General features: G+C 47.4%; 6 protein-coding genes across 7 annotated transcripts; 3 read left to right on the top strand and 3 right to left on the bottom strand.

Moving 5' to 3' along the window:
* Window positions 1-1,638: 1,638 nt before the first annotated feature.
* LOC100824364 (60S ribosomal protein L30) lies at window positions 1,639-4,381 on the bottom strand. The gene is made up of 5 exons (XM_003563316.4): window positions 4,229-4,381; window positions 4,037-4,142; window positions 2,215-2,316; window positions 2,045-2,113; window positions 1,639-1,959 (listed from the first exon to the last, which is right to left on the bottom strand). The coding sequence occupies exons 1-5, from the start codon at window positions 4,247-4,249 to the stop codon at window positions 1,916-1,918; spliced, it is 342 nt and encodes a 113-aa protein (XP_003563364.1). The 5' UTR covers window positions 4,250-4,381; the 3' UTR covers window positions 1,639-1,915.
* A 2,406-nt stretch (window positions 4,382-6,787) lies between these two features.
* On the top strand, window positions 6,788-7,360 carry LOC104582095 (E3 ubiquitin-protein ligase Os04g0590900). The gene has a single exon (XM_010231425.3). It carries the CDS (start codon window positions 6,788-6,790, stop codon window positions 7,358-7,360), a length of 573 nt encoding a protein of 190 aa, XP_010229727.1.
* A 2,470-nt stretch (window positions 7,361-9,830) lies between these two features.
* Window positions 9,831-10,355, top strand: LOC104582094 (E3 ubiquitin-protein ligase EL5). Its single transcript, XM_010231424.3, has one exon. It carries the CDS (start codon window positions 9,831-9,833, stop codon window positions 10,353-10,355), a length of 525 nt encoding a protein of 174 aa, XP_010229726.1.
* Window positions 10,356-14,036: 3,681 nt separating this feature from the next.
* LOC100825578 (glutaredoxin-C8) lies at window positions 14,037-17,051 on the bottom strand. Its single transcript, XM_003563320.4, has 4 exons — window positions 16,779-17,051; window positions 15,938-16,017; window positions 14,576-14,674; window positions 14,037-14,475 (listed from the first exon to the last, which is right to left on the bottom strand). The coding sequence occupies exons 1-4, from the start codon at window positions 16,940-16,942 to the stop codon at window positions 14,405-14,407; spliced, it is 414 nt and encodes a 137-aa protein (XP_003563368.1). The 5' UTR covers window positions 16,943-17,051; the 3' UTR covers window positions 14,037-14,404.
* Window positions 17,052-17,421: 370 nt separating this feature from the next.
* LOC100828949 (protein trichome birefringence-like 5) lies at window positions 17,422-19,029 on the bottom strand. The gene is made up of 4 exons (XM_003560350.3): window positions 18,355-19,029; window positions 18,085-18,278; window positions 17,856-18,014; window positions 17,422-17,764 (listed from the first exon to the last, which is right to left on the bottom strand). The coding sequence occupies exons 1-4, from the start codon at window positions 19,027-19,029 to the stop codon at window positions 17,422-17,424; spliced, it is 1,371 nt and encodes a 456-aa protein (XP_003560398.1).
* Window positions 19,030-19,209: 180 nt separating this feature from the next.
* LOC100828649 lies at window positions 19,210-22,278 on the top strand. 2 transcript variants are annotated; one of them, XM_003560349.4, is made up of 5 exons: window positions 19,210-19,365; window positions 19,987-20,093; window positions 20,413-21,255; window positions 21,467-21,604; window positions 21,722-22,278. In XM_003560349.4, exons 1-5 carry the CDS (start codon window positions 19,251-19,253, stop codon window positions 22,088-22,090), a joined length of 1,572 nt encoding a protein of 523 aa, XP_003560397.2. In that variant the 5' UTR covers window positions 19,210-19,250; the 3' UTR covers window positions 22,091-22,278. The 2 variants fall into 2 exon arrangements, with proteins under 2 accessions (XP_003560397.2, XP_014755933.1); XM_014900447.2 differs by lacking the exon at window positions 21,467-21,604.
* Window positions 22,279-24,260: the final 1,982 nt, after the last annotated feature.

The raw sequence follows: 24,260 nt of genomic DNA, 5'->3' as shown, positions 1-24,260 counted from the left end.
CTGGAGTACTGCTTAGTCTGAAAAAAATAATATAAACATCTATCCTTAAGCCACGTACGATCAAGGTCTTGACAGACAATCTCAAGAACGAGCGATGCCTGGACCAGCCGCCGTGTCGTTGCTGCCAGGAGATGTCATCTTCGACATCCTCTCCCGGACTCCGGTCAAGTCGGTCTGCCGATTCCGGTGCGTCTCCAAGGACTGGCTGGCCCTCATCTCCGACCCGGCCTTCCTCGCGGCGCACCACTCCCGCACCGACGGGGACCCGCAGCTGCTCGTCACGGGCTACCACGGCGAAGGCAGCCGCGTGCTGCTGCTGGACACGGAGGGCAACGCCGTGCGGAAGATCACGGAGGGCTTAGGCACCTACCCCAGCTTCTGCTCCACCCTCGGCGGCGATTTCCCCTGCGTCGTCTGCTGCGCCGACGAAGGCATCATCCGCGCGGTCGATCTGGTCTCCGGGAAGCTGCTCCTGACCTGCCCGGCGCCGGGGAAGAGGGAGATCCTCGCGTTGGGCGTCGGCGCCGCCGGATCCGGGTCCGGGTCATACAAGGCGGTCCGCCTCGTCCAGCGCTTCCCCCCGCGCTACGGCGACCCCGAGCAGATCTGCGAGGTTCTCACGCTCGGAGGAGACGGCGGCGGATGGAGGCAGGCGAAGCCGCCCCCGGCCCAGCTCTGCCTCGACCTCTGCTTCCTCCAGGGCGTGGTCATCCCGGCCACCGTGCTCAACGGCGTCGCGCACTTCCGGAACGGATCGACGGCCGCGGCGGGGATGCACAAGGACAGCGTGCTCCGCTTCGACCTCGGGAGCGAGGAGTGGGCCGACGAGCCCATCCACGGCCCGCTGGGAGCCCACCCCGGGCTGTGGGCCGAGACGCGGCAGATCCGCGTGGCCCAGCTCGGCGGCGCCCTGTGCATGGTCCAGACGGAGCTAGCATGGCCCAGATGGAGCGAGAGCGGCGGCGGCCATAGGTGCACCAACGTATGGCTCCTGCGGGCCGGCGGCAGCGGCGGCGTGTGGGTCAAGGCGTACGCGGTCCCGGCGGCCGTGGCCTCGGAGATCATGGAGCCTCTGATGGTGATGCCTGACGGCGTGAAGCTGCTGTTCTATGACTATCTTAGGGAAGACAAGGTGCGGGTGGTGCGAGCCTATGATCCTCGCGATGGGACTTGCACGGAGGTCATGAGGTTGCCCACAAGGAACTTCGGCAAAATCGGGCTTTGTAGGTTTCATTTGTATAATTTTGTGGCTCCGATAACGAAGATCTAGTGACTAGTGGATCCGTCATGCTCTTTTTCACGGATAGCCGCTGGTCGTCGGCAATTGAGTTTCTGGGATTTTGCATTCTGTACCATCAAGTAGGTCCTTTGATCCATGATTTCGTAATGTACTCGTATTTATGCTGAAGAACAACCGCGCAGTTCCTACAAGCGATCACAGCTACAGTACAATATTTTGGAACGGAGATGGAACCGCATAAATAATGAATTCAACAGATTCAGAAGGCGTCAATGTATTAATTATATTATCATTTATTATTACCAACTATGTATTATTCGTATTGTTATTAGCTGCTATTAAAAGGACATGAGCGTCAACCCAGCATCACACAATAAATCACAGTGCCATTAATCGGGTGAATACGCCACAACATCACTTTCTCAACACAAGATGAAAAGCCAAACACAACAACATACTAATCGCCAGGGTAGCCAATAGAACAAAAAAGTAGCCTGCTCCATGAAAATAAACATCTCATAAAACAAAACTATAGGAATGTCTTGCAAAACAGCCATATGAAATTTGAAACTGTATTTGTCAGCTCCAACTCAATGATAGCAAGTGACAATTGGCCTTGTAACCAATGACTCCACCCTAACATCATCTGGACTAAATAGGTGAGCTTCTTCCAATTCACTGGGTGGTGCCAGGGGCGGTGCTGATGATGTCCGAGTCACCTGAAAGCATGACGTGACCAAAAGTTCAGTAAGTCACTAGGACCAAATGAAAAAACAGGAGAGAAGGATTTTGACAGCAACGAACCAGGATCAATGATGCTGAGACAGCACACCCTGTAGTACTTGCCGCAGGCAGTTCCAAGATCAACATTGTCTGAAAGAACATAGCCACATAATTTAACAAATATTATACCAGAGAACCACTCAAACATAAGCATTGGAAAAAATGTTCCAAACAGGATCAAATAATCTTACTTCCATGGAAGTGATGCACGCTGATCTTTGCCAACATAGCGTAGTACTCAATCTCAGACTTCCTAAGTGGAGGGCAGTTGTTTGCAAGGATGATCAACTTCCCTGCACAAATAAACAAATTAGAATATTTGAACAGAGACACATGTAAAAGAACACCAATATGGAGTACAAACTAAATTAGTTCATCTGAAGCTTTGATGACAATGGGCAATCTTAAACAGCTAAACCAGAATAGCACAAGCATTACAGACATGTAGGATTACAAAGATGCAGTGGCTACGCCATGATGTCAATCATTTGAGCCTAATTGTACATCAGAATAACCTGAACATGGTTTTGATCTCACTCTCCTAACAGAAATTTATCACTCCTAAGAATAAGAAATCATTTCAGAATACGTCTCCATGTGGTTCCCCACTGGATAAGAATGGGCCTGAATTATAACAAAGCGGTAAACTGCAGAGCTATACAACATCAACAACTACAAATGCCCTGAGCTACAAATTTTACACTACTAATAACCTGAAACTACTACAAAACACACAATGAGAACTAACGTCGGCAAACAACAAGTATTGCAACCTCTATTCTCTCACAGATATTTAGAAGATCTTAGAGTAGTCTTAATCAAGAAGCTGGCAATGTTCTAGGGAGCTGTATTCATCTCTGCGGGACGGCAAAAGCAAGCCAAAGAGGTAAACTTCAGTCCCATTCTAGAATCTAAATTCCAAACAGCACACAGTGAATATCGTCGCACAAACTTAGAAATGGTCTCAGTGCATATTTCAACTCCCCATTGATAAGAAATAGATCTTGGAGAAACTTCACCCAGAGGATGGCATTGTGGAGCATTATGGCTAATTGTACATCAGAATAACCTGAATGTTGTTTAATCTGCCTCTCCTAAGAATAAGAAATCATGTTGAAATAAGTCTCCATGTGGTTCCCCACTAAATAATAATGGGGCTGAATCATAACATAACTAAAGACCTTAGCACCTACAAAATTCAGATTATGAATATCATGAAATGACTACAAAACACATAATGAGAACTAGCGTCAGCAAACAACAAGTATTGCAACCTCCATTCCTCGCAGATATGTAAAACATCTTAAGAGAACACCTACAGATTTTACATTACCAATGACCTGAAACTACTACAAAATACATATGAGAACCAACGTCAGCAAACAGCAGGTATTGCAGCCTCCATTCTCTCGCAGATATGTAAGAGATCTTGGAGAAGTCTTAATCAAGAGGATTGCATCGTTCTAGGGCGCTGTATTCATCTCTAGGGCACGGCAAAAGCAAGCCAAAGAGGTAAACTTCAGTCCCATTGTAGTAAATTCCGATATATCGTCGCACAAACCTAGAAATGGTCTCAACCCTATTTCAATTTCCCATTAATAAGGAAGAGATCTGGGGGAATCTTAATCGAGAGGCTGGCATTACTACTCAAGGGCTGTGCAATCCAAAACCGAACAACTACAGACTGCAGTACATTGAATATATCCTAACATGGAGAGCATTGTACCGTGCTACTACAAATCTGCAACTTATTCTACTAAGAACTACTACCAGTAATCAACCTACAGCTAAAGTCATAGAGGCCACGAGCTTCTTACAGTTCCACACACAAACAACCACAGGACAAACATAAGCCGCTCGTCTCCACACATGAGGCTACGCTGCGATCTGCAAGAAGATTTGATTCTGCATTTCTGACATTTGGATCCAGCAAGCGAGCGGGCCTAACCAATACATTCACCGTAACGGATCAAACCAACCAACCGAGAGAGCAGAGAGGCCAGCCGTACATACCCTTGGAGCTACGCAGCGTCTTGAGGACGGTCTTGTAGCCGAGGGTGTACTTGCCGCTCTTCATCACCAGCTGCAGCTTGTTGTTGATGTTCTCCGTGCTCTTCTTCTGCAAAGCCCGGAGCGAAACCCGTCAGAAAACCAAGCCCAGCGGAGGAGGAAGAGAAGGAGGAGGGATCGAGGTAGCGTTCGTACCGTCTTCTTGGTGGGAGCCATCGCGTTTCGGGCAGCGGCGGCGGCGGCGAGCGAGCAACGGAGCAAGGGAAGAGGAGAAGGAGGCGGCGAGCGAGCAACGGAGCAAGGGAAGAGGAGAAGGAGGCGGCGGCGGCGCGGTAGGGTTAAGTGCGAGAGGGAGTATATAGGCGCGGCCGTGGTTACCACTGGGCCTCCTACCGTGTGGACTGGATCGCCTAGATGGGCCTAATTGGATCTTGCTAAAGCCCAGATTTACTTACTGGGCCCATCCATGGTGTCCTACAATATTTGGTAGTTGGGCTTTATTGGATCTTGCAAAAGCCCAGATTCACTTGCTGTCATCAACCATTTCGAAGGAACTCGATGAAATGATAGTAACCGTGAGCGCCGAAGCTGAAAATGAATCAATTCTTCAGAGTTTTGATTTTGAATAGCCAGCACAATAGTGTTTGATATGCAGTATTGTGATACTCTAAAAATATGCAGTATTGTGTACAAAATATTATTTGCGAGTTTATTGTTCTCTGTTCCTATATGCTTTTAAGTTAAAACAAAATCCCTGTATGGGGTGTTTCCTTTGGTAAATTTGATGTATTCAGAAACCAATAATTTTTACTCTAGGAAAATGTATTTTAAAATTACTTCTAATAAAATGTAATTGCCATATTTATACAAAACCACCACTTGAGGGTACCATATATGCTAGACATTAGCAATACATTTTGAGGTTTTGAACACGCTTAATTAGATGTGATTGATGACAAATGTGACCACCTGGGCCAAATTATTTATTTAAAATAAAATAAAGTAAAGGATAAGATCTATACTCTCAGCAATAGCTAAGAGACAAACTATATGTTTAACTTGATCCCGAATAAAAGAAATAGATAGCCGAGAAGAAATAGGAAAGTAGGCACTAGCCAACAGTAATGCCTTGGACCAGTGGGTGCTGATGACACTAGCGTGGGGGGTGTATGCATGACGTGTGTGTTAGTGTTGAACGTGAGCGCGCTTAGTTTGTGTGCACTCTTTTTTTCTTTTTGCGACTAGGTTGTGTGCACTCTTTTTTTCCTTTTTGTGACTAGTTTGTGTGTACTCTATCACTAAAAACAAGAACTAAATAAATTTACATATAAAATAATGATTAAACAGTAAAAAATATGGCAAAATGATCTTAGCTTAAAAAATAGGAAAAAATTATGTTTTTCTATGAAAACTGGGGCCGGCGCTGCTTTTCATTCTTAAGAAAGAAAATTTTGGATGGCTGATCAGGCTAATTCTTTTTGTGAGAAGGTATACCGATTTATTAATAGTTAATAAAAAATGACAAATAGGTCTTTGGACCACCTAATGACGACTACAATCACCAGAACAAGCTGAAGCAGACCGCCGTCCTCGCCCCTCCATCACCGAATCTGAGCAAAGCTTATCAAATGAGAGTTTGTTGTAATAGACGGCGGGAAAGTCGTCGTTCTAAGGCCCCAATAGACTAGCGCACGAGGGCGGCAGCCATTGTCAAAGATGAGAACCGTAAAACAGAACAGTCAGACCTAAAACCACACCAACGAGCACAACAACCAGTCAGATTCCAAGGTACTCTAACTTGGTAAAATTAGAATAGGTGGCTAGAGCCGAGGCTGGACAAGGTTCATGTTTACCCTTTTTGGTGGCCCAAAACATTATGCCTAGGATAGTTACGGTACTCTTCATGGCCGATGGTATGGAAAATGGGCTTGGATTCAATGACCTTCACGGGCTTGCATTTTTGGGAAGATTCATGTAACTGTTACAAACCCAACACTTGATAACGTTCGAGGCAATTAGGAAAGTTGTGGCCATTTGCGACAAATGGTGGACCCGGGCTCAGTCCAGGACTGCGCTGCCTTTAGGGCCTGATGGTCCACCAGAGGAATAGCATGCGGGCGCCATAACTTGGGTATAGGCGGGCCGCTCTTGGTGGTACTGGTTTGGATGGCCTTTTTTGACCATTTGAATCAGCGAGAGCACAACGAGCTTTCCTGTGTAGTTTTCGAAAGAAACCCTAGACGCTAGAACACAACGCGCTTTCCCACGTAGTTTTCGAAAGAAACACTAGACGCTATAACACAGAGGTTTTGGTGCAAAAATCTGATTGAACGCAGAATTAAGACACCAGGGAGTGAGGTTAAAACTATTGTCAAGACTATTAAAAAGTAAAAGCTACTTATCAAATTGCCAAATTTGGCCACCTTTACCCTTGAAGTTAAAAACAAGAGCAAATTAAACCCTAATTAAAGCAGGGTTTGCTTGCATTGCTGGCTTCCCCATCCTAAGGAATTGGGTTTATCCCTTGATCCCTTCTCCAAATCCATCAGGGCATACATATCTAACCGCAAATACGTACAAATGCAGTTCCCTTTTCGGTTCCAAATCCACCAGAAAAAGATGGTAGCACAAGAAATGTCCGTGTTAAATCACGCCTCCCCCGGCCCCGGCCCCGGCCATCATCCAACTTTACACTCTCACACAAGAACGCCGAGGAGGAGAAGAGGAGCTAGTAGCAAGGCCAATTGGGAATCGATGGACGCAGCCGGGGTGGTCGGGGCTGCGTACATGTTGGTGACCTTGCTCGGCATCTTCGGCACCCTGGTCTTCTTCCTCAACAGGTGCGCCGGCGCCGGCGCTGGAGCTGCGGAGCCGGTGCCGGCCGAGGCCGAGGCCGGGCCGGGCCGGACCCAGGGCGGCCTGCTGCCGTTCTACGTGTTCTTGCGGGCCGTCCAATCGTCCCTCCAAATTATGAGGCCGCCGGCCGGCCTGTCCGATTCGGCTATCGCGGCGCTGCCGCTGGCAAAGGTCGCCCAGGCGGCGGAGTGCGCCGTGTGCCTCGGGGAGCTCGCCATGGGGGAGGCGGCGCGGCTGCTGCCGCTGTGCCGGCACAGGTTCCACGTGGAGTGCGTGGACACGTGGCTCCGCTCGCGGGCCAACTGCCCGGTCTGCCGCCAGACGGTCAACGACGTCAACGCACAGCCGGCTGCTCAGGCTGAGGGGCCGGTCGTGCTGCCGCCTGCGCTGCCGCAGGCCGACGGCAGGGGGCCGCTGGCACAGGCTCCCGACGGCGGCGAAGGCCACATCAGCCTGCAGGTTCTTGATTGATGCTTAATTTGCTCCGTCCGATCATGGTCCGATGTGTGTCCGATCTGCAACTCTACTAGCTCCACCTTGGGCCTTTCTTTTCGATTCAGTTCAGGGCATCAAATCCAGGGATCGAGTAGTAATTAAGTCTATATGTATATATGTATACAGGAGCCGGCCACTCGGCCGCGCGCTATAGCCTATGGACATGATCTATAGTGTGATGTGAGATACAGTATGTTGTATACCTGTGGACATGATCGATCGATCTATGTATACCGTACAACTTTGCTTTCAGTATAAACCCGGGCTTTTTATAAATCTTGGAGTTTGTTCCGTTATCTCTTTGATTTGATTGTGGAACCGGTCGAAAGATTGGTTTGGAGAAACATAAAGCTGGGTTGTAAGCTGCTTGACAGGTTAGCAGAGAAATTTTAACCTGCAAATTGTCTTCCTAGATAGTCTTCAGAAATCAGAACTGTATGCTAGAGTTCATAATATACTGGGAGATAATATGCTGCTAGCTAGCTAGAGGCTCTCTTGACACATGCAATCTAGAGTGGCAACATGATCCCTGACGAGGAAACCAGCTGGTGCTTGCGCTTCTTCAGAGCCATGATGCATGGTTGGGTTGACAGGAATTTTTAATGTTGTAATTTCAAGTTTGCAAATAAAGTTATTTCCATTACTTTATGGATAGTGGGGGCAGGCCCTGTTCTAAGAAATACTCCCTTGGATACTAAATTCTTGATTCAAATTTGCTCAAATATGGATGTTATTCTTAAAATGCGTCTAGATACATGTAATATTTTAGGATCGGAGGGAGTAGTAATTTGCAGATAAAAGAATGCCTGTGTTTTAATTAGTCACTGAGGAGTGAGGACTTGCACCAGCTTGGCTTGGGGCTTTTTAAATTACCTTTCCGTGTTGTTTTACCATGCTTCTGTGTGATATACATGTGAACACAGTAGGCACCAGAGAAGTTTTTTGCCTATCCTTGACAAACATGCACTTGCCATATTCGACCTGAAACCTGTTCGAAGTAAAAATTTGTCTGAATTATATCTGTGCATCAACTCTTTGGCTATACTTGACAAACATGCACTCTGCCAGCTACTTGATCCAGGACCTATGGGATGCACCATCTTCTATTGATTCTATGGAGAATCTGGGACTCAAGAAATGATAAGGTGTTCCGCGCCCTGTCTGCATCTCCTTTTGTCATCAACTATAATATTATCTCAGACTTAACTCTATGGACTCATCGTTTCTAGACAGCGAACGATCAGGTGGCCGCTACTCATTGGCGCAGCCACCTATCCGCATGTAATTCGGACTCCAGGTGAGTCCGAAACACTCTCGGACTCATTTTCGGTCCGCCTTTGGATTAATATATTCAAAAATAAAAATTGTTCTGAATCATCACTTGGCCTATCACATTTATTCGATGGGTCTTTTGTTTCCAGGTTGCTGTGAATAATGTAAAATTTTGGTCTAATATGCATATTGTGCAAAGGCGGTAATAATAAAGCTTTCATTTTAAACAACCCTTGCTCCAAAAGCTTCTACGTTTCTCTAAAGCCTTCGGCTTCTCCTTTACCTTTTTTTGGGGTGGCCGCCCAAAGCCTTGTGTTTAGGACAATGAAAGTACTCTTCATGGACGAAGACGTGTACAATGGGCACGGGTTGACCTTCACCGCCTTGAAGTTTTTGGGAAGGTGCATTGGACTGTTACAAGTTCCGAGGCAACAAAGAAAGCTGTTGCCATTTGCGCGACAAATGGTGGACCCCGGCTCAGTCCATGATTGCACTGCCTTTAGGGTTTGTCGATCCATTTGAGAAGTAGTGGGACGTTTGAGCCATGACTTGTGTTGTTGTGTATAGGCGGCCCGCTCTTGTCGCTACTCGGTTGGGTGGCCTTTTTAATCAGCGAGAGCATAACGCGCTTTCCCGCGTAGTTTCTGAAAAAAAACCTAGATGCTAGAACACTGAGTATTTAAGGCAAAAATATGATCAAACGCGCGGAATCCAGAAGCGTGGGAGTCGGGTTCAAATTACTGAAATTAGTGTCAAGAAGATTAAACAACTTCTCGAATTGCCAATTATGGCCACCTCTACGGCTCTACCCCTTGAGGTTAAAAACAAGAGCAAATTAAAACCTGAAGTATAGAGATCTTCTCTGGTCTGTTTGCTTGCATTGTTCGCATCCCCATCCTAGGAATTGAGTCTATCCCTTGATCCCTTCTCCAAATCCAGCAGGGTATACATATCCAACAGCAAATACGTACAAACCCAGTCCCCTTTTGGGTTCCCGAATCCACCAGAAAGGATGGCACCACAAGAAATGTCCAAGGCTTAAATCACGCCCCCCCGGCCCTGGCCATCCCATCATCCATCCAACTTTACACTATCACAAGAACAGCAAGGCGTGTGTTCTTGGGCCGGAGTCGGAGAAGAGGATCTACCTAGCTAGGTGAATTGGTAGGAACCGATGGCGGGTTTCATGATGGCGCTGCTGATCGCCATCTTCGCCGGCATCTTCGTCTCCTTCTTCAACAGGTGCTGCGCGAATCTAGTCGCCCGTCCTTGCAGTAGGTTTGCCGGCGTCCCCCGCGCCAGAGCGATAGTGCGGCTGCCGGCCGTGGCCGGCGCCGGGCCCCTTGGAGGCTGGGGGGCCCGCCTGGCGGACGCGGCCATCGCAGCGCTGCCGCTGACGAGGCTGGCCCAGGCGGCGGAGTGCGCCGTGTGCCTCGGGGAGCTCGCCGCGGGGGAGCTCGCGCGGCTGCTGCCGCCGTGCGGGCACAGGTTCCACGTGGAGTGCGTGGACACGTGGCTCCGCTGGCGCGCCAACTGCCCGCTCTGCCGCCGGACGGTCCGGGACGCGGCGCAGCCGGCTGCTCAGGCTGAGGGGCCGGTCGTGCTGCCACCTGCGCTGCCGCAGGCCGACGGCAGGGCGCCCCTCGCACAGGCTCACGACGGCGGCGAAGGAAGCTACAGCCTGCAGGTTCTTGACTGATGCTTTGAATTGCTCCGATTCAGTTGAGGGCATCCAATCCAATTAGGATCATCGAGTAGTAAGGTAAGTCTATGTAGGCGCGTTATAGCCTTTGGAGTTTGGACATGGTCTATGGATATCTTTAGTGTGATGTGAGATACAGTATGTATGCATGAGCGAGTGTGTCACCTGTGGTCTGTGGACATGATCGATAAATCTATGTATGCCGTACAACAGCACCCGAGAGGTTTCCCGAGGTGATCAGTAGAAGTCTGTAACTATGCTTTCAGTGTAAAGCTGGGATTTTTTTATAAATTTGGGTGTTTGCTCCGTTATCTCCTATTTTGATTGTGGAACCGGTCGAAAGATAAAGCTGGGCTGTAAAGTGCTTGACAGATTGCAGCAGAGAAATGTTAACCTGCAAATTGTAGACAGTCTTCAGAACTGTATATCGGTTTCTCTCAACAACAACAAAAAACTGTACATTGGGAGATATACTGCTAGCTAGCTAGAGGCTCTTTGACACATGCAATCTAGAGTGGAAACATGATACCTGGCGGGGAAACCAGCGGGTGCGTGCGCTTCTTCGGAGCCGTGGGTCCATAGAATCGAATTGCGCTTCTTCAAAGGTTACTGCTAGTTTGACATGAATTTTTAATTTTGTAATTTCAGGTTTGCAGATAAAGTTATTTCCATTGCTTGATCAAAAATGGGGGTAGCCATGTTCTAAAAACTACTCCCTCCAATCCTAAATTTTTTGTCGTGGTCTTAGTTCAGATTTGAACTAGAATTTAGGATCGGAGGGAATACAATTCTACAAAAAGGAGATACACAATCGGTATTGAGTAGTTCCAAAGTTGGCTAAATCAGAGAGCACGCCAGCCCGGTAATCTGAACGAGTTGAGTTACAGAATTCAGACTACACTCATATACCGGATGTGTGAGTGCCTGCGCCGAACTCTCCATTAACTAGATGTGAAACCAAAGCTTCCTCAATATATGGATTCGTTTGGTGGATGCACAAAAACTCGATGAAACTAGAATACGTGGCTAGAACCGAGGTTGAACAAGGTTCCTGTAATCCTGTTTACCTTTTTTAAAGTGGCCCAAAACATTATTATCCCTAGGACAATTAGAGTACTTCATGTTTTTTTTTTTGAGAAAGAGTACTTCATGGTTGAGGGCGTGAAAAATGGGCACGGATCCAAATGACCTTCACCGCCATGCAGTTTTTTTTTATAAGATGCATGTATGTACTTATTACAAGCCCAACAATCAATTTTTGACACCTAAGAAATTTGTGGCCATTTGCATCAAAAATGATGGACGCGGGCTCGGTCCAAGATCGCACTGACTCAAGGGCTTGACGGTCCACTTGATAAATAGCATGTGATTTGCATCATGACTCGCGCATAGGCGGGCCGCTCTTGCTACTACCTGTTCGTTTGTATGGCCTTTTTGGCCATTTGGATTAGCGAGAGCGCGACACGCTTTCCCGCAATGCTAGAACATCGAGATTTTGTGTACCGGGGGGTTGGGTTCAAAGTAGTGGCAATACAATTAAAAACAACTTTTCAAGCATGCCATTTTGACCACCTCTACCCTTGAGGTTTAAAAACAAGAGCAAATTAAAATCTGAAGTAGAGATCTTCCCAGCTGGTTTGCTTGCTCCTTCCCCATCCTAGGAGTTGGGTTATCCTTCCTTTCTCCAATTCCAACAGTGCATCGATATCTAGCTATCTACCAGCAGTCACCTGTTGGGTTCCAAATCAACAAAAAAGTTTATTCCACCATCGATCACAACACAACAAGCCACCCATCAGGCTACACTATGAACACATCGGACGTGCATTATAGCATCCGCTGGGGTGGCGCCGAGGGTCCGGACGGATATATACCCTAATTCCTGTAAATGTAGTTGCATCTTGCCATGCAGATTTGGCTGAAATGCCCCGTCGAGGGTGTTCTGTTCGACTGTTCCGCACGCAGAATGGAAAGCCTTCAAGCTGTGTGTGTTGGGTAGGGTGGCATATATGAGAGTTCGTTTATACATTACGGCAATTTACTCACGGCAGAAACAGGCAGTAAGCAGTAAATAAGATCAGCTGAAATCGGCCGCGGCAGAATTGCTGGAATAGATTTGGGCCCGGACATTTTTTCGCAGGAAATTTGGGCCCAAACGGTTACGAAATACATTACGTTCCGTTCTTCCTTTTTCCTGAGACCGATCGATAAGATACATCAGCGACAAAAAGCTAAAACAAACAGCACCGCTAAAAAAACTTCCCGGCGCCGCACGTATGTGCAAGCTAGCTCCAAACAGATATACTTTAAGATGATGATGTAGTATTAGAAACAAATATGAACGAACGAATTGGCTTCAGATTACGTTACGCTTGATAAAGCTTCCGTTTGACGTTACGTGTCGAACCTCACTATGACAAATGCAGCTCAATTCCATGCCAAAAACCGAAGTCGCCCAGACGGCATAGCCTCGAAAAAGTTGATGAGGTGCCGCCTGCGTGCACCTCATGAGTTTTTTAGAATAACCTGTAATTTTATTCAAACACGAGAACCATTACAGGTACAATGTTTTGAATCATAAACTCTTGAAACTACAAGGTAACTCCTATAATTAAGAATTACAATGAAATCTCTTAAAAACATCTTTTCCGTGATTTCATAATTTGCAACATGAAATTCTGCTGAGGCTTCAACATAGAGACTGCAATCAGACTGTAGCAGCAACATCGTTACTGGTATCCCTGCACGAACTTGACTACCTTCAAAGGTTTCGAAAAGCCACTTGAGTCGCTCATCCAAAAAGATGAGAAGTCATGAGCGTTGAACGTATTTGGGCCGGGGATGATCCCCTAACTGTGCAGGTCGTCGAACCGCAATATCTTTATCAGAATGCCATAGAAGTATTCCAAAATTACAAAAGATAAAACCAACAAAAGCACCATGACACACTAACAAAAACTCAACATATACGTATAAACACGGATCTGCGAGTACACAAACCCAAGATCGATCCACAAGATCGGGTACACTAAGCTCACGGGGATTAAAAATTTCTGGCTCCGCAACAACACCCGTTGAGGCACCACCACAGCAGAGAAAGAACCAGAGTACCTTTATTCACGACGGCATCGCAATCTCCGCCATTGTGTCGCTGATCGGAACCAAACAATTAAAATATGCAAACACTTCTGAATAATCTTAGCAAGAACCGAGGTTTCCCCCACCTCCCAGCGTCAAGACGGCGGCCGGAGATGAGAGAAACGCTAAATCTTCATCGGTGACGGCCGGCAAAGAGGAAAACCTGCGATTGAAGATTGTCTGGAGAGCAAGTTGCTGTTGGTGTATGTTCTAGGCCCAGCTGGGTCGCAGGCAGCCCAGGCCATGGCCCGAGTCTTGGGGATAAAACTTAGCCCATGCCATAGCAGATTTGGTCCTCTGCCCGGGCCGTATTATTTGACACACCGTGACCGAGTGATTTCGCTTTGTTACAGAGGACTATATAACTTCCCCCGTATATAACTTCAATCAATGGGACCGATTTCTAGTCTTATAGCTTCGTAGTAATAATTTGGCAAAGCTGCAGCATAATTTCCTTTGAAATGGAGTCAACATCCATTGTGGTCCTTCATTCTATTAAAAAAATCTCCGCTCCAAAACCGTACATCTATAAAAAAAATCTTTTCAGCATAATTTCTTTCCGATCTGGTAAATTAGTATTGTATGACTCATACATATTGTAGACAGTGCTAAGCTTCAAGGACAGGCGAGCTATGTCTGATAGGACAGAACAAATTTCAATTTGCTGTGTAAGACTGTAAAGTGATGCATAAATGGTCTGGGGTTGGTGCTTGAAATGCAAACTATCAGCATGTCAAGAAGCAAATGATAGAATTAAGACGTGAGATGATCTATCCAAGGGACTGCCACAAAAGTACGGTCAAGACCGTCTGAACGGTGATACAGATATCAGTGATAGACTCTAGGCAATTGCAAATCCAGAGTCGCATAGCAATGCCTCGAGTACATGAAAACAAGAGCTTCCACTTTCAAAGATCTTCCTTGACACTAATATTCAGAAGTTTAGCGAGCTCCCCACTTTCATAAGCGTCAACAGTATCTGCAATTTTATCCATGAAAATCGAGAAGGGTCAGGATGGAATGGTTGTTTATAGAAATCCTTGCAGTAACCGTTTTGTGTGTACCAGAACACTACATACCATCAGAGCCTCCCAAGTGCTTTCCACGGACAAAAACTTGAGGAACAGTGCGCCTGCCAACCATGTCGGATAATGCATCCTGAATTTCCCCACCATCCTCTGTATCACAACGAGAATAAAGGTTCATCATGATAATCTACTAAAATTAACAGGGTCTTGGTGTCTCGGGTCTCAGAACAATATGTGTACCTCAAAAAAAGAAAGGTCCAAGAACCAGGGGCAGATACAGGCATAGCCGCATAGGGCTGGTGGAGCTGTAGCCCCAGGCTTAGCTAAATTACTGGTGATAAATTTAATACTAATTTGTTCAATTTGTAGATTTATAAAGGCATATCCCTAGGTTTCTAATATCTAAATACGTTTTCTATCTCCCCTGTCCATAGGATTTGGAAGATCCTAGCTCTGCCACTGCCAAGAACAATATATGTTGAAGGTTCAAGGAGTAAAACTAACAAAAAGGAGTGATGGTCGAGACAGGCTAAATCTGATATACCTGCTCGTTTTGTTTTATTGTGTAAATGGGGACAAATGGTTAGGGAAAAATGATGTGTGGGGCCTTTACGCCTTACTTATTCCATCAGTTTGCCAATGTCTTCTGTCCAGTTATCTGAAGTTTTAAACCTATTATATGGTAACTTCAATGTGTTATTTTAGAGAAAATACAAGCTACAATATGACCTGGAAAAAGAGACTAACAGCTGCTGAAGGTGATATTTTAGGATCGATTCATCAGGTAGGATGAAATGAGAGAAAGGGAAGATGCTGCCTCGACATCTGTTTGTCCGCGGTAAGGGTAATGTGCCCTAAACCATAAGTTGGAGTATGTCCTCTCGGACAACCGACGGTTCTTCGATTCCTTGGCCCTCTGTTGGTTCTGCTACCCGGACCCCAGCCGGGGCTTTAATCATTCCCGGTGATTCGGTGCAGACGCTGTACTTATATCTTCTGCACATCTTTTCATTAAGAGGAGAAGCAGCTTTTAGTTACAAGAGAATACCGGCAGGGCAAACATGTGCCCCAAACGAACACCTATTCTATCACATGCTAAGAAAAAAGTATTTCAATGTTGTTTTTTCAAATTGTGATAACATTCTATACAAACCTATTCCATAGGCACCGCCTGGTTAGTCAAACGGAACTATGGAACTTCCGCTGGGGGTAAAACATAGCTGAATGCTCAAGACATATACCTCAAGATTACCAGACTCTGAGAACAAAAAGACATAACCACCTGTACTTTCTGAAGTGGAGTACATAACAGTATATTTTGAAGATAATACCTTTTACATATGGGAAAACAAATAGCATAAAGACATCCGAAAATGTCTATAAATACAATATGAACATGGTTTTAATACAAACCTCGCTGATCAAGCTCGACAACATACGGGTCCTTCTTCAATTGAAGTTCCTTGAACACAGCTTTTGCCCTTCTACAATACCTGCAGAATTGAGTACTTAAACATAAGAGTTTCTTCTGACAGTATGACAACTGGTAGTTGTTTTTGACAACTATGGGCATCATGATAATTCATTTTATTCATATCATCTGACTACATCTGCCTTCTTAATTCATATTGTGACCTTATCTGTGTCGTCACACAGACATGTACTATCTATAAGTGTTCAGTAATTTTCATACATACATTTGAGTTTAGCTCCTTTCACTATATCTGGCAAGGTAACCGGACCGAGCTTTACCTGACAAATCCACCTAACAGACCGTTCTAAAAGGAAAGTAGAGGGCCAGATTCTCCTACAATTTCTATGATAATGAAACAAAAGCCGGATTAATTCGACTACACCAGAACAGGCGTTTTAAAAATTTGAGACCAAACAAGCAGAATAAAAGAAACTGCCAGCTTTCTCTTGTCACTTAGCAAGAACTGAGAACAAATAAACATTCAATAACCAAGTAAGGCCAGAGACCTAAATACCCTAGAACTGCAAAGCAGATAATCACTTGGATCTGCGTCCAACAGTTTGTACGATTCCCGTCCTGGTTTTACTACAAAGCAAAAACCCACCAGTCTACAGTTACCAACGCAAGGGGCTAAATCTATCAGTAAGCAAGGCTCGAGATTTCCTACAGCGCCACGATTGGATCAGCGCAAGCCCACCACAGCGACCACACACATCGGAGCGCAAACAGGGAGAGGAACCACGGATCGAGGAGTTGGAAGAGAAGGGGTGGGGGGCGTACGGGCAGTAGGACTTGGAGAAGATGACGACGTCGTGGGCTTTGACGGTGGATTTCACGAAGGCCGACTTGGACGACGACTCCGAGGCGGATCCGAAGGCCGCGAGGGCGAGGAACGTTGCCGCCGCTGCCGCCATGCCGAACCGCCGGCCCAGAAACGCCGCCATCGTGTTCCGCCGCCGGCGAGGTCGAGATGCGCTGGGAGCTCGGAGACGGCAGGTAGTTTCGGAGGGGAATGCACTGGTGGTGGTCCGACGAGTCTTCCCAGCGTGGGTCTTCTGAGTCTTCTCTTCTGCGGCTCCGAGGATCCACGAATACACAACCACGTCTCGATTACGTAAAATCAGAATACGTATCCTGTTATCGATCGTCTAAAACTAATACAGTACGTCTTCAATGGTCCTCGTCCCCAAAACACGGTTTCAGAAACAGAAGTTCAGAAACAGTGACCTGCTAAAATCTCCAAAATTGCTCTCAAATCTTGGCTTCAGAAAATCGAAACAAGCTACTACCCGCAGTACTAATCAAGAACACAACACGCATTTTTCATTTTTCTATAAGAACACAGCACAAAATTTCTCCCTACATTTCTTTTCTTTAGACAATTAATTACAAGCTCAGATCAGATGTCTCATCTTCTAAAATCTCATCTACGATTCCAGGAGCTGGGGCTGGGTTCCATGACGAAGGAAGCATAAATAAGCTCGTTCCAGACATCGGGCACGCCAGGGAGGCACCAGTGGCTGCAGTCCTGCTTCTTCTTCCTCCTCCGTTCCGCCGCCCCCGCCGCCTTGCCGTACACCGAGGGGTGGGCGTCCTTGCGGAAGCTGGTGAGCCTGGTGACGTTGAGCAGCCTCACGGGGAACCTCATCCGCGCGATCACCTCCGCCGCGATCCTCGTCTTCTCCGGGTAGCTCTCCACAACGGCGCCCCTGAACGCCGGCTCCGTCTCGCCGCTGCACGACCCTCCCGCGTCCCACTCCCCTCCCCTGAAAACATACATCAGTTTAATTCCAACATCGTCAAGCTCTGGAATCGATCGATGGAGCTGAAATTCAGAAATTGGTTGGTCAATTTTGCCTGAAGTGCGCGGTGGAGTAGCCGCGGTAGAAGACGACGGTCTTGTCCGGGTCCATGTTCTTGTCGACCCAGCGCGCCCACGTCGTGAGCGCCCGCCGGTAGGCCTCCGTGGAGTCGAACTGCGGGTACAGCGTGTCGCCTTCCTTGTAGTAGTTCTTGCTGCAGGAGAATCAGGAGCTAGCAAACCCATGGAAAGTGAGAGCAAATTGGCATGCATTCCCGTGTTTACCCTCTGGCCGTCTTGCCGTGCGTCCACCAGTGGCCGGTGTTGAAGACGAGGACGTCGGCTTTCTTCCACCGGCTAGCCGTCTTGTCGATCCGGTCGATCTGCAGCGTCGGGTTCGTGCTCCCTTGCCGGTTCACCCGCACCCCTTCCCGCACCAGGAAATGCGACCGCACGAACGCCACCGTGCACCCGTAATCCTAGAGATGAACGTTCATTCTTCAATTCTTCAATGTTCAAGGAACAATTGAACAATGGATCTGAATCTTTTTGTACCAGGAACTTGAAGACGAAGAAGCCGCGGCCCTTGGAGATGCGCCAGCCGTGGGTCTCGACGAGGCGGGACTTGTCGGGGAGCGCCTGGCGGAGGACGCAGAGCATGGACTCGAATTGGTTGCGGTTCATGGAGTCGCCCACGAGCACCAGCCGCCGGCCTCGGAGCCGGGAGAGGAAGTCCGTGGCGTTGAAGGGCGGGAGCGCGCACCGCCGCGGCGCCCAGCGCCACCGCGTGTAGGCCGAGTCCGGCCGCCCGTTGGCCGCGCACGCGTACGCCTCGTCCACGAAAGGGCACGTCCCCGCCGCGTACAGCGGCCGGGAGGCGTCCGTGCTGCGGACCCATGTCCCGTCGTAGATGTCGCACCGTGCCTTCTTCTCGATGGCCGGCGGACTGGGAAGCGGCGGCGGCGGCGGTGGTGGTGGAGAAGGTGATGTAATTTGTGTCTGCGGCGGCGGATAAGGCGGCGCGTTTGTCGCCGGAGGTGGAGGAGAAGGGATTTGAGGGGAAGGGAGCCAGGTGAGGCGGTGGAAGGAGAGGGGATGAGGGGAGGAGGAGGAGCCGGGGCGGAGGAAGAGGATAAAGGGGAGGGTTAGCGGGAGGAGGAAGGGGACGGAGACGAAGGCGACGAGCGGCAGGGCCAGGCGCCACGCCCACGGGAGCGGCGGCGGCGCCATGGATCCCGGCGGGCGAAGGGCGTGGCGGGAAGCGCGCGCGTCAGTTACCGGCCTCTGTTCAACAGAGTTGTTCGTGTCTGTCCGATCGAGCCCGGAATAATCAGATAATGGGCCGGGTTTGGGACGAGCCCAATAATGGTAGGACGGGCCCAAGAAGATATAATAAGCGATCTTGTTTTCTCAAAGGAAAAAAAAAGCGATCTCGTTTCATCCAAAATACCATGAGCTCTCCTCCCTCGGCGGCGGCGCCGGCATCCCCTTCCCCAGCCACCTCCAGCCATCCTCCCCCGTCCGGCTCTGATGGGCCTCCGGTTCATAGCAAGATTGCTCCAGATTGTAAGCCGATTAGATTTGCTTATCTGACCATAAAATCTTACTACTTCAGTTTACAGCAAGATCAGTTTTTCCTTTTCCTGTTATGCGTAGCATGTTATTAGGTCTCCAGCTCAGATCTTCTCGTCACAAAACAAAAGCATACTCGCAATTTTTTGAATTATAATCCACCCAATTTGCATTTCTTCTGAAAGCTTGGATTTTTGGGTTAGGGCCACACAGGAACACCATCAAATAGATTAAATTGGGAGGAGATCCCAAGAGAAATATGTTGTTCAGTTATCAAATAACTATACTTGGCCGGCTATAATTGGGTGGAGCTCCACTGGAATGTTCTGTTTGCATTAAACAAATTTGTTTAGATGAACGGTTTGAACAAATCTGAGGATACTCAACCGTTTTTGCAGAGGATCAATACTCATATTGAAGTATCTTTTGTCCCATGCTGAAGCAAACTGCAGTTTTAGGGCATTAGCGTTCTTGCTCTGAATTAGTTGGATTAACGTGGATCCAACTTGGATCTGTCTATATGTAGAGAAAATGCCAGCTTCGTCTTGTATTCATGCTTCCCAATTCCCTTAGTGCATGTCTGTACTTTTCCATAACCATAATGTTGTGTTGCAGATGGATTGATTTCAGTGCCTACAAGAATGAGATCTCACCACCACCGTCAAGAAAACAGTTCTCCTGGTGGCAAAAGAACGAGATTTCCTGGGCCAGAGCTTCCAGAGGTACAACCCGAAATGTTATTTTTCCTGCTCTAAGCAGATTTTTTAGGGTTGCAATGATCTCCTAAATTCTGCTGCATTAGGTTTGTGTAAGTATTATTCTGGCAGTTTCAGATTTAACCCTCCAGCAGAGAACTGTCTTATGAGTCTATTCCCATTTGTTATCTTCCTATGGAGAAAATATCCACTAATGACTCCTGGGAAAAAGATATTTGTGTACAGTTCTCAATTTACTAGGCTGTTAGTCCATCTGCTTCTGTTGATTCTTCCCCTCCATCCTGTAGCCATTTGCCTTTACAATTCCAGTGTCTTAAATTTGCAGGACATCTGGTGTCATATACATTCCCTGATGCCGATGCGAGATGCTGCCCATGCCGCCTGCGTGTCTCGGGCTTTTCTGCGTTCCTGGAGATGCCATCCCAACCTCGTATTCGATCGAAAAACACTGGGCTGCAGGTTCAGAACTGTTTGGGATTTTGAAAGCAAAGTTGATGATATTGTGAAAAAACACTCAGGCATTGGTGTGAAGACATTCAGTCTTGAATGGCACTATGGCATCAATGCCAAGGCCTGTAGTTATCTTGATAGCTGGCTTCAGATGGCTAATGCACCAGGCATTGAGGAACTCACCCTTAACACGTATTCAATATATTCAAGGGGAACCGAGTACAACTTCCCATGCTCACTTCTATCCGATGATGGTAGAGGAAGCTCGATTCGGTACCTTCGCCTTGCCGGTTGCTCCTTCCGTCCCACGGTTGAACTTGGCTGCTCCTTGCGAAGCCTGACAACGCTGAACCTGTGCGATGTGCGTATTACGAGGGATCAGTTAGGGTGCCTTCTCTCTGGGTGTGCGGCTTTGGAGCGGCTGGAACTCAGGAGATGCTCCGAGATAACTTCTCTGAAGATACCTTCCCTGCTGAAGCACCTCAGCCACCTGCAGGTGTTTGGATGCCGCAGGCTGCGAATGATAGAGAACGAAGCTCCAAATATCTGCAGTTTTCTATTTTGGGGTCTCCAAGTACAGCTCTGTCTTGGACAGCTATTGCAATTGAAGGACCTGGAGTTGTGCTGTACCAGTACCACCACGGTCTGCTATGCACGTCAAGAGCTTCCATCCGTTGCGCCGAATCTGGAAACTCTTACCATACGTTCATATCACCAGGTATATATACTCTAAAACTTTAGGTGATTAGTATTAACTAAGAGATTTAGTAGTATATGTAATTAGTCATACCTTTGATTAATACTCCCTCTGATCCATAATAAGTGTCTCAGGTTTAGTACAACTTTGTACTAAGTTAGTACAAAATTTGAGCACTTATTATGGATCGGAGGGAGTACTAATCAACATCTAACATCAACTATGAATGCAGATGGTCAGTACAGCAATGTTACCTAGCAGATTACTCCACCTCAAGTATCTGAGCATTTATCTGAGTGGGGACTATGATTATTTCTCTCTGGTTTCTTTTCTTGATGCTTCGCCCTCCTTGGAGACATTCATCCTGAATGCAAGTCGATCACTGTTCATCCTGCAAATAATACAATATGGAGTATATAACTAGTGTTCACGGTCGGACCATTAATTCAAGTATCTTAGCCTTTCTTTCTTTTTTGTCTTTTTTCAGGTACCGTCGTGGGAAGATTTGGCAGAGGACTCGGTTTATAGAGAACCCTTGCATCTTAGGCGGATGCCAGCATACCACCATGACAAGCTCCGGACAGTGAAGATCTCTAGGTTCTTCCATGCAAAGAGCTTGGTTGAGCTAACGCGCCATATTCTTGAGAATGCACCATCACTTGAATCCCTAACATTGGACACCACTCATGGCGTTCTTTGGTGCTCTACCAGCAAATTTGGCGCATGCTATCCTCTGAGAACCCCTTTGGAACCCCATAAGGCAGCCCTCGCTATCAGAACATATATCGAGGAGAAAGTTCCATCTACAGTTGTGTTCAATGTTGTGGAGCCTTGCAGCCGGTGCCATGCTATATAAATAAGCATCCTAGTTCTTTCTGTGTGTGTAATTGGAGATGGGTCGTACTTGTACCTTCAATTATGTCAAGTGTCAACTGTCAAACCTTCTTTTGTTTCCATATTTATGCAACTGTACAGTGTTAGCACTTCAGTGTAACATGATTGCACAGGCTAAAATTTCGGCAGAAAAATTGGTCATTAGGTTTTTTGGATTGTCCACACACAACTTCAGCGCGTTGATCCACAGGGAAGAAGTTATCCACACACGCATTAGCTCCATTTGCCAGCCACCCCAAATCTAGCCAAGGAGCAAGTGAAGATGAGACGAGAGACAGTTAATTTCCTTTCCCGCTGCAGAAATGACACCGAGTATTTCAGGTCCAACCTCCGTTGATCAAGCTACCCTTGGCCAAAAGGCTATTCTTAAGCAGAAGCCACATAGAAACCTTGTTTTTTAATTTTGAGGCATCTTGAGTTTCCGCCTACGCTAAGTAGCATACTCCCTCCGTTTCATAATTCTTGGCTCAAATTTGCTCAAAAATAGATGTATCTATATTCCTAAAAAGTGTCTAGATACATCTAAGATTTCGACAAGAATTATGAAACGGAGCAAGTATAACATTGCTGCAGGTCTGAATCGCAAATATACAGACAGACCAGTAGTGTGGAAAAAGGGAAAGGTGAACTCCTCGCTGTTCAGATCGAGCCATCGGCTCAGGTAACAAAGACGGGCCCAGCAAAAGACGAGCCCAACAATGCTAAGACGGGCCGAGTTGCAAAAAATACTTATTGAAGTTGTGATCCAAATTCTCCAGGCATCGAAACTTCTGTCTCAACATCCAGCCGCACCTCCCGTTGTTCCAGGGGCGGAGCACCATGTATGGCAAGTTATGGCCTCTGCCATACCTTGATTGGGCCGGCCGGAAGACCCAGGTCCAGTATTTGTGTGCCATGGGATCAGTTTGGGGCAGGTTTTTTGGCTAGGCCTTGGATGGACGGTGCTACAGTGGGCTTTTTTTTTTTCAGGCAGGCCCAGTGGTTGGTAAATAGAGGACACGGAGTAGATCGATCCATATTCTCGTCTTCCTGGCTCGATCAGTTTTCTGGTCTTCCTCCTTGGCTCCCTCGAAGTTAGAACATCAGATTACATTAGATCAACTACAGATGCTATTAAGATTTGCTAAATTTGGTTTTTTAGACACTTTATTTCGTAAAACTCATGGTAAAAATTTATGAGTAAATATCACAAAACTCCTAGTTTCTGACGAATTGTATCGCAGAAGTACACATTTTCGTTTTTTTTTCACTTAACCCATATTTTTGGACTAATCCGTATCGCAAAACCCGTAATTTTGCTTTCAACGATGCTAATAGGGAAACTGCCATGAGGGGCCTACTTGTCGGCCTATGAAGCGAAATCATACTTAACTTAGTAACGCATGCCCTGCCCCAAGCCCCCTCCCGCGGGTCTTCTTCTCCAAGACCGGTGAAGTGCCGCCCGCGCCAATCCCCTTGCTTGCAACCTTCCGCGCCAAGACGACACCAGCAAAAGCAGCGTGACGTCTCGAAGATCCCTCTGGCGCACTCGCCCTCATCCCCGGCTGCCTCGAGTGCCCCCGCACCGAGCTCCTCCTCCGCCGGCCGTGCCTCGCCGTCGACTCGCCTCAACCGGCTTCCTCTTCCCTGATCGACCTCGCCTACGAGTTCGTGGTGAGTTTCTCCTTTCTTCCCTCCTCGGATCCACCCCCGTAGAGCCCTGCCGTATTGGATGCCGCCGGCGAGTTTCTCCCTTGAGCGTTCTGCTCCCCTGCGCCGTCCGTCCATGGTGGGAGCATTCCAGCCCAAACCAGGCCCGCAGCCCCGCCGCACCTGCAGCCCCCCTGCCCCGCCTAGCCGCCATGCTGCCCAGCCGCGCCGCCCGCTCGTCGTCCCGGACGGAGGCGAGGCCGCCACCGCTCGTCAGTTTCCCTGTTAGCGTCGTTGACAGTCAGATTTAGAGTTTTGTGATACGGTTTAGTCCAAGAATACGGGTTAAGTGATAAAAAACCAAAATGTGTAGTTTTGCGATACAGTTCGTCAGAAATTAGGAGTTTTGTGATATTTACTCAAAATTTATCTTACATCTTACTGTTTTTTTATCAACTAGATGTAACAGGTTGATGTAATTGCTCTTCGTACCAATATACTCA

This window comes from Brachypodium distachyon, chromosome 1 (assembly GCF_000005505.3).
Source record: "Brachypodium distachyon strain Bd21 chromosome 1, Brachypodium_distachyon_v3.0, whole genome shotgun sequence".
NCBI lineage: Eukaryota > Viridiplantae > Streptophyta > Magnoliopsida > Poales > Poaceae > Brachypodium > Brachypodium distachyon.
This window is presented reverse-complemented; position numbering and strand designations above follow the sequence as displayed.